At 38.9% G+C, this 9,796-nt stretch overlaps 1 protein-coding gene across 2 annotated transcripts; it reads left to right on the top strand.

Moving 5' to 3' along the window:
- On the top strand, positions 1–7,607 carry LOC143507883 (uncharacterized). 2 transcript variants are annotated; one of them, XM_076996617.1, is made up of 9 exons: positions 27–89; positions 813–1,604; positions 3,014–3,221; positions 3,530–3,629; positions 4,547–4,983; positions 5,492–5,688; positions 6,383–6,542; positions 6,938–7,055; positions 7,308–7,607. In XM_076996617.1, exons 3-9 carry the CDS (start codon positions 3,038–3,040, stop codon positions 7,336–7,338), a joined length of 1,227 nt encoding a protein of 408 aa, XP_076852732.1. In that variant the 5' UTR covers positions 27–89; positions 813–1,604; positions 3,014–3,037; the 3' UTR covers positions 7,339–7,607. The 2 variants fall into 2 exon arrangements, with proteins under 2 accessions (XP_076852731.1, XP_076852732.1); XM_076996616.1 differs by lacking the exon at positions 813–1,604 and having other exon boundaries at positions 1–89; positions 7,308–7,605.
- The last annotated feature ends 2,189 nt before the right edge of the window (positions 7,608–9,796 follow it).

Raw genomic sequence — 9,796 nt, 5'->3', positions numbered from 1 at the left:
GCGGGACGGAGTGAACCGGTCTGAACCTGTTTCACCCTGAGGAGAGCAGGCATCAACGCGGGAAAACCAAGTCAAGCCAACCTCATATGGTAAGTAAAGTTTTTTTTCTTATAAAAACATATGTGCTTCTTTTTTTTTGTTTAGGTTAAATATATTTGTATGTGCCTTTGAGTTGATGTGACTAATAGTTGGTAAAAAGCGTCAGAAGGTGCTAGCTAACGTTAGCGTATTCAGAACTAGCTAACATTAGCAAAGTTATCCGATATTTTCCACTTTTATATTTTCCCTGTCCGATGAACAACGCGTAATGTAATTTTTTCTTCTAACAAGGCACCATATAATTTACATAGGAAAGGAACATTTGAATGGCTAGCTGGCTATTGCTGTGCTTGGCAGATTTTTTTTACAAGATGCGGCTCGTGTGCGTATTACAATATACTATGGAGATATTGTTTTTAACATTGTAAAGCGACCTTGAGTTTGTGAAAGACGCTATATAAATTAAACTTATTATTATTATTATTGCAAGTTACGTATTTGTATGGTAATTAGCTCAGAAAAAAAGTATTTGGGCTAAATGTGAGCAGTAGCCATTAAGCCACATAATCTCTGAACTATGATAAAATTGATAAAATATTCCTCACTTATTTGATCATCTAATTTACAATATAACTTGGTCAGGGAGAGCATGATCTCTGTTGCCAGCTATCTTTGCACCATTTTCTTTTAACTGATGAATGTTAAACAGTAACTAGAATAATTATTTCTAAGAAATATTAATAAAATGCCATTGTGATTGTGTTTTCCTGTAGGTGGATGGTTGCCAGTTGTCCTTGACTACTTGAACTGCACATTTAACACTTTTACTCATTTCAGCCAAGCGATTTACTAAAGGCCTTAATCAATTCTGAAGCTTTTAGTTTACAGGCATTTAGAATATACTTTAAAAGTACTTGTTGAAATGGATAAATATAAATGGCCATATAGCGCTCAGTCAAATCTTCGAAAGAAGGCGGTTAAACAAATGAAAAGGACAACCGCCTCTCAAACTAGTGATGATATTATCCCACAAACAAATCTAGAGGAACCTGTTTCAGGTGATGTTGCTGAATACCAGCCTGGGACTTCAGAAAGTGAGCATGATAGTAGTGATGAAGATTCTTGCAGTGATGAAGAGCACTCTTCAGCTGACAATTTAATGAATTCCTTGTCAAATTGGGCAGTACACTATGGAGTCTCATTGCTGGCAATCACAACATTGCTTTCGATTCTTAGAATCCACTTTCCTTTCCTTCCAAAAGATGCAAGATCACTTCTTAAAACTAATACTCAATATAATATTGAAAGAATTGCAGGGGGATCATTCTACTATTTTGGAATTTTAAATGGATTTGGCAGAACTCTGGAGAAATTGTGTTCTTATTTTCCAGACAGACATACATTTAGGCTGCAGTTAAATTTTGATGGACTTCCTCTTTTTAAGAGTTCTGCTATACAGTTCTGGCCTGTACTTGGGCTGCTAAAGGGGACTGCCATCAGAGATCCAGTTGTTATTGCACTTTTTTCTGGAACTTCCAAACCAAGCTCACTGACTGAATATTTAGGTAAACTAGTTGATGAATTACATAGATTAGCCAATGGGTTTGTGATTCGTAATAAAACATATTTCCTCACTGTGTGCTCTGTTGTATGTGATGCCCCAGCAAGAAGCTTTATCAAAGCTGTTAAATCACATACTGGCTATCATGGGTGTGATAAATGCATTCAAACAGGTGTCTACATTAAACACAGAATGACTTTTCCACAATGCAATGCACCATGCAGAACTAATGAGTCCTTTAGGAAGAGAACTGATGAGGAGCATAACATAGGGCATTCACCACTAATGGATCTAAATATTGACATGGTTGCAGACTTCCCTCATGATTACATGCATTTGATATGTTTAGGTGTAACACGACGTCTGTTGGATCTTTGGTTGGGTAGTGACGGTCCCTTGAGAAGCCGCATTTCTGCTACTCAAAGTAATTTTGTAACAGCCAGGCTAATTTCCTTAAAAGATTATGTACCAGTTGAGTTTGCAAGGAAACCACGGACTCTGGCTGAAAGGCATAGATGGAAAGCAACTGAGTTTAGACAATTTCTGCTTTATACTGGTCCTGTGGTCCTCAGAGATGTGCTGTGCTCCCAAGTGTATCAGAACTTTATGCTTTTATCTGTATCTGTACATATTCTAGCAAGTCCAGCATTGTGTTTTTATATGAATGACTTTGCTAAGAATTTACTAATATCATTTGTTGAACATTTCAGTCAGTTGTATGGCCCAGAGTTTGTGGTGTACAACACTCACGGTCTTACTCACCTTTGTGATGATGTTAAACGGCATGGTAGTTTAGAAAACATTTCTGGGTTTCCATTTGAAAATTTCATGAGAAAATTAAAGAAGATGGTTAGAAAGCCCTTCAATCCTCTTGCACAAGTGATCCGCCGTCTCTCAGAAATAAATAATTCTAGTTGCAATATTGAATCCGAAGTGCATGCAAAGAGGACTTTGAAAACAGAACACAATGATGGACCTTTACCTCAGTGGTGTAACGAACCAGTCTCTCAGTTTAAAGAACTGATTGAGAATGGCACAGTTATCAGTAGTACACAAAAAGACAGTTGTGTGTCTATCAACAACAATATTGCTTTAGTTCAGAATATCTTTTTGTTTGAAAACAGTGAGTACATTGTCTATAAAGAATTTAAATACAAAGAAATATTTTTTGACTATCCACTAGATTCCACAAGCCTGGGTATTTTTGTCGTTTCTAACATTTCACACACACTCAAAAGTATTAAAGTAGATGGAAATATTAAAAAATACTTTAGAATGCCATTTCAGGACAAGTTTGTGGTTGTGCCACTTTTGCATTTGAAATAAATTGTAGTGGCCTTTTCCCTGTAAGAGCTTGGTTGTTTTGAGTTCAAATGTTTCTTGTAAAGTCTGTTCTTTTTTTTACTTGTCTAGTACCACGTCTACAGCAGAAACAAAATGTACAACATAGTTGGGTTCAAAGACACAGATGAGGTAGAAGTTGTTCCAGCTGCTTGGGTGAAAGATGGCATTTGCTACTGGCCTCCTTATAAAAAAGAAATGATACTGAGAGCAGTCAAATCTCAAGAGCAACCACAAGACTCATGGATCCCATACAGCATTCGTGTTATCTACACAGCAAGTAAGTATACAGCGTGTTTTGATTAATCGTGTCCTCATGATTTTAAGTAACAATGGTGCAACATAACATTTGTCATATGTTATTAATCCAGTATCAATATATTTATTGAAACATTTATGATTAAACTTCACTTAAGCTATGCTATGCTGGAGTGCTCATGCAAGTGTTTCATAGTTAAAGGAATTCCTATATATTTTAAAATGTCTGGGTACATGTGGATAGTGCCTTAGACATTAAGTGCAAGCCTGCTTTACAGAACAATACAGCCTCACAGTTTATAGTGGCTGAAGTTGTCTTTTAATTATTAGGTGATTACAGTGCTGCTAGAAGAAAACTACCTGAAGCTGTGGAGCACACAGATATACAATCTGAGGAAGAAGACCAACCTAGACCCAAAAGAAGGAGAAGGTAAGTGACCCGTGGTTGGTTTCAAGAGGTGACCAGCATCAAAATGTGTATCTCCACTTTTGGGGATTTTGACTTTTTTGCATCATGTGATAGTCATGTTTGTACAATTTCATGATGAATGGACCAATAGAAGTGGTCAAAAATAGATTGGAAAAAAGAAGGGTTCCATTGTCTTACATTCAAATTGAAGGGGGTATATATACAGGGGTAAATGAAATGAAACTGTCATTTTAGTGTGGGAGGTTTCTTGGCTAAATTGGAGCAGCCTGGTGGCCAATCTTCATTAATTGCACATTGCACCAATAAGAACAGAGTGTGAAGGTTCAATTAGCAGGGTAAGAGCACAGATTTGTTCAATATATTGCAATGCACACAACATTATGGGTGACATACCAGAGTTCAAAAGAGGACAAATTGTCGGTGAATTTCTTGCTGGTGCATCTGTGACCAAGACAACAAGTCTTTGTGATGTATCAAGAGCCACAGTATCCAGGGTAATGTCCGCATACCACCAAGAAGGACGAATCACATCCAACAGGATTAACTGTGGACTCAAGAGGAAGCTGGCTGAAAGGGATGTCCGGGTACTAACCCGTATTGTATCCAAAAAACCTAAAACCACGGCTGCCCAAATCACGTCAGAAATAAATGTGCACCTCAACTCTCCTGTTTCCACCAGTACTCTCCGTCGGGACAGTTATTACTGCAGTAATGTGGTCACAGTAATGTGGTCTAAAACCAGGTGTTTCAGTTTCATTGTCCAACCAGTGTGTGTATATTCGATCGAAATTATGTCATGGTCTCGAGCATTGAAGTCAAAAAGAGGATCAATGATCTTTCCCTCTAAGCTACGTGCACTATGCAAAGTGTATATATTATTTGGTAATATTATATTTGTTTTTTTTCTGTCTTTATAGACCAACCAGGAAGCTCTATTTGAATGAGAGCGCTGATGAAGATCCTGGGCAGAGGAGCATAGATTTACCCATTCCCCCCCGCATACAGCCTCCACTGTGCAGAGGCTTAGAAGAGACACCAGCGAATAAAACTACTGAGGAGTACATGTGGAAACAACCCAGTGCTGGGCCTTATGGGCAACAAAATATTCATCCTTCTTGGAAGCAAACTTCTAATTTAGAGTTTAATAATTTGCTGGACATTTCATGCAGTCAGGGAGCTCGTACTTGGAGCAACGCTCCTCAGAGGCCCTCCACATCATTCCAGGCAGATAATGGATTTAACAACTCTTCAGTCCCCTCATGGTCACAGGCGTCTCTTATTGAAAGGCCACATAGCTTTTCAGCCCCCAGTACCTCATGCACTGGTTCTTGTAGATGTGAAAGTGTTCATGGACGTAAGTATCTTAACATTGTAAATTCTAGTGTTAAGCTGTTTTGGAAACTGGTTTTAAATGATTTGTTCAACATTATGTTTAGGCTATGTTCACACAGCTGGTAAGTGGGACCCAAATTCAATATTTTTTATTGTTTGTGACACGTGTTGTCTATGTGGATGGGGAAAAAAACAAATTGAATCTGACATTTTTTGTTGGATTTTGGCCACTTTCATAAGATTTGAAATTATAAATTCACTTTCACGTCAGTCTAACAGGACTCTGAATGAGCTCTAGACTGTGGAAAAATTCAATCTCTCTGTGAGCTCTAATAACAGCTGTTTAAATACACTTTAAATACTCAAGTTTCTGAGGTTGCATCAAAATCATGCAAAACTGTCAAAAAGGTGGCTACATAGGATTTTCTTTGTATTTTACTGATTGTAGTTGAAGACTAATTTTTAAATTGTGGATATGTGTTACAGATGTCCTATATATTTTTAAATTTTATTATTTTATTTCTTTCTAGCATTGTTGCATGAATTGCTTACAAAGCAACAAATTATAATAGAGCAACAGAAGAACATCATCAGGATTATTCAGCATCTGAACCCAGAATCCACAACAGCAGATATAGAGGAGGGATTACTTCCTGTTCAAGACCTTGAAGCGCTTCAGAGTTTGGAAAGAAAACTAGTGTCTGTTCCAGACATCAAAAGCAAAATTGTAAGTCCTGTAAAAAACACACACACACAGGGGTTGGACAATGAAACAAACACTTGGTTTTAGGGTAATAATTAAATTTATTAGTATGGTGTAGGGCAGGGGTAATCAATTAAATCTTTCCGCGGTCCATTTTTGGCAGATTGCGCAGTCCTTAGGTCCGGGTCCGCGATGGCGAACGAAAGTTGTTGAGCGGGGGGGGGGGGGGGGGGGTGGCTGAACGTAACACTCAAATGGGTGGTGAACGTAACACTCGTCTCCGGTTTAAAATATAGTCTCCCGTTAAATTTTTTTTGGCATTTGGGTCCGTATCCAGTTAATCAGGAATGTAATTGGGTCCGGACAGGACGGCGTTCGGGTCCGGATCCGGACCGCGGTCCGCCATTTGGTGATACCTGGTGTAGGGCCTCCTTTTGCGGCCAATACACTGTCAATTTGTCTTGGGAGTGACATATAGAAGTCCTGCACAGTGGTCAGAGGGATTTTAAGCCATTCTTGCATGATAGTGGCCAGATCACTACATGGAAAACATTTCCTGACTCGCTCTTCCAAAACACCCCAAAGTGGCTTGTGATACATCACAAAGACTTGCTGTTTTGGTCACTGATGCACCAGCAAGATGTGCACTGACAATTTGTCTGGTAGGTATTTTGAAAATGAAAACTATGAAAATGTATATTATACATTGTACTTTCAGATTTGCACCTTGGGTCTTGCTGGTGGAGGTGACATCAGGGAGACTGTTTGGGCTGTAATGAAGCGAACATTTTCAAACAGTGTGGCCAAAAGGATCAACTGGCGAGGAGTAAATGGGAAAATGGCACTTCAGAGACTGCATCTGAAATCAGTACTGATTGGTAAGAGTTAATTTCTGAATTTTTAAGCGTGTACTCACACTAGGCAATCTGTACCATGATCGAGCATTTTTGATTATCAATGTCCAGTTTGTTTGATTGATTAGTGTGATCACTCTGCAGCCAAAGACAGTGCTGAATTAATGTTTATAATCATCATCATAAAATATCGGCATCTGCCACAAATTATTTTACTTACATAAAATAAAGTAAATGTAAGTAAACTGCATTTTAGTTTTATTTGCATTTTTTTGGATTTGTGTTTGTACATTTTAATATGCCTTAGTCTGAAAAGGGAGAATGAGATTTGTGTCTGAGGGCAAAGCAGTGAACATTAAAAATTTGTATTTTTTAATTTAACGTGGTCTTTGTTTGATTTGTGATATTGAATTTTTTAGATGCTGTACGGAGGAATCCTATCACAGCCAAAGCAACTGATATGGATGTTGAACGGTGTATGAAGCGGTGGCTTCAACTTGCAGGGGACCGTGAAGGAGGAAGACGAGCTCGAATGAGGTACACGGATTTCAGTTGTGCATTACTTCCAGTGTATCTTGTCAGGCAAGAACAAAAGTCCATGAAACAGAAGTTACAATTTAAATTGATTACTATCACATCATACTCAATGTGACTGTAAAGTTAAGTGTTGTTAGGTTGCATATTATGGATAAGGACCCCCGAAATTGTTATTTTCTTCTTAGGTGTGTCTAATGAACCATGTTCTATGCTTCTTTGTTGAATAAATTTTTCATTTTTGTTTGTTTTTAGATCCAGTGAAAGAACCAGTGAGAGGACATGAGCAACACCGGCAAACCCACTAGTTAGGAGTTATGTTGTTGTTTATGAATGTTTAAAATGTTTTAAAAATACACTATAAATCAACACATACTTATGATTTGTATATAGTTTAATGAACAAATAAGCACTAGCCTAAGAAATTAATATACTCTTATCAATCTAGTTTTTAACATTAGCAAGTTTAACTGAATACAGATGCAATATAGGAATAAAACAATTGCATTTATTTTTATTTTCATTATCATTTTATATTATAAGTCTTATTTAATATTTGACAGTTCTTCATTTGCATTTAAATGTGTACACATTAGAATAAAAATATGAAATAAAAATTCTTGTTTTTCAGTTATTTTTAATGATTCAGTACATCTGTTATTTACACAGTGAAGTACTTAAAATGAACTGCACTTAAATTAAGTTACAGCTTAAATGTTATTTAAGTGTATTTATTATACTAATGCAAATATTTTTCATCTGGGCCATTAATGAGCCAAATGGTTCTAATCCGGCTGAGTTCTGGTAATGTTGGCTGAATTTAGGGCTTATTTTGGCCATATTCTGGGTGACCTTTGGCTAGATAATGGCGGATGTTAGTTGGGCCAGAATTGGCCCGTCATTCCAAACCGCAACCGGGCCAGAAGAATGTGGCGTATGTGGGCCATATCTGGCCCGACAAAAATTTGCTATCTGGGCGGGAGCAGTGTGGGGACGCTAATATTCTTAAAAATGAACATGGCAGTGTAGTTGCAGCAAATTCAGTGACATACTTGGGCAGGCTCTGTTTGCACCATTTGAACTCTGTATTGACAGAGAAGAACTTTTTGTTTTGCACATAATACAGTGAGTTCCCTCTTAACGACGGGTCCGGTTAACGACGGATCAGAGTTACTTTTCTTTTATTTCGCGCGGTGCGCGGAGGAGCAGTGGCAGCACTGTGGAGTGTTGTGTACGATAAGCTGAGGCAGCGCGATCGCTCTTTCTCACGCTCTACGCATGAGAACATTGTTCGTTTTTTTCTATACTGTCTCTAACCCCGTCGATAAGCGGGGCAGGGTTGCCAGGTCCTACAAAAATGTCCCGCACAAAGTCAGTCTAAAACCCGCCCTTCAGAAGCCTAAACTAGCCCAAAGTTGTTGCCCAAAGGGGGGGGGGGGGGGGTGGCGTTGGCGATTGTAAGCTGTCGGGGGGGGGGGGGGGGGGGGGGGGGGGGTGGCGAGTGTTAAATGGAGACAAATTGAGTATTATATCGCGATCGATTCTTAGTGTTGACTTGTAACTCCCGTGGTATCCCAACTCAAATGTAGCCATTTTGGGGCCCTAGGCAAAATATAAACAAGGGGCCCTCATTCTTGAAACACACACCATCTGAAGAGCGATCGCGCTGCCTCAGCTTATCGTACACAACACTCCACTACACTCCACTATGCTGCCACTGCTCCTCCGCGCACCGTGCAAAATAATGTAAATGTCTCTGCATCGTGCTCGTATTAGTCGCGGTGTACGGCATTATTTTCATACAGTGTTTGTATATGGTCCGCGTCTTATCAGTCACTCTCGTCATTTATCATTTCCGCCGGGTACCCAAAATGATTTGAAAGTGGCGGAGGCATCTTCAATAGTAATACCTGTATTTTCCGACGTCATTCTGGCTGCTTGCTGGATCACAAATCTCGCGAGACAGATTTTTAACGCGATTAGAAATCTCGCTGAGTTACGTCTCGCGATATCTCGTCACCAGTGGCGGATCTAGCCATTTTGGGGCCCTAGGCAAAATATAAACAAGGGGCCCTCATTCTTGAAACACACACATAAACCAAATAACCCTCCCAATACCCTTGCTTTAAACTGAGATTAAAGAATGGCAATAAACCAATAATGCACTGCCACTAACAATGGTCTTAACTCTTCACAGTAAAATCAGTTTCTGATTGCTCCAGCATTTGCAAAAATGATATGTTTATTATTCAGAGCCATGTTTTAATGAAACAAGTAGGGGAGACCGGGGTAAGTTGAGCCACTTTTTACATTTTTCATCATAGCTACATGTTGAAGCCATTTTCGCATCCAGTTAACACACCATACCAAAGTTCAAAGTGTACTGCTACTATCTGAGCAAAAACCAATTGATAAGCTTTAATGCTTAGAGAGATATTGCCTCTTAAAAAAATTTTTTCAAGCGGCTCAACTTACCCCGTGCACGGGGTAAGTTGAGCCACTATGCGGGGTAAATTGAGCCAGCACAAAAGAATGTCAGGTTAACAAGGTGAAAAACTTTATTAGAAAAACAACAATCAGTTCAAGTGAAATTGACCTCAAATTCTCCTCCTCAAATTTTTACCTCGAATCAAGTGAATATAAATCAAGTGGGGGTGTCTATTGTGGTTGTTGTAGTGAAGGGAAGAACAGAGAGGGGATCGAGATGGGTAGATGGAATACAGAGGGATGGGTAGATGTACAGA

Source organism: Brachyhypopomus gauderio, chromosome 2 (assembly GCF_052324685.1).
Source record: "Brachyhypopomus gauderio isolate BG-103 chromosome 2, BGAUD_0.2, whole genome shotgun sequence".
NCBI classification, from domain to species: domain Eukaryota; kingdom Metazoa; phylum Chordata; class Actinopteri; order Gymnotiformes; family Hypopomidae; genus Brachyhypopomus; species Brachyhypopomus gauderio.
The sequence above is the reverse complement of the archived record's forward strand: the minus strand, read 5'-3'. Positions and strand labels throughout refer to the sequence as shown.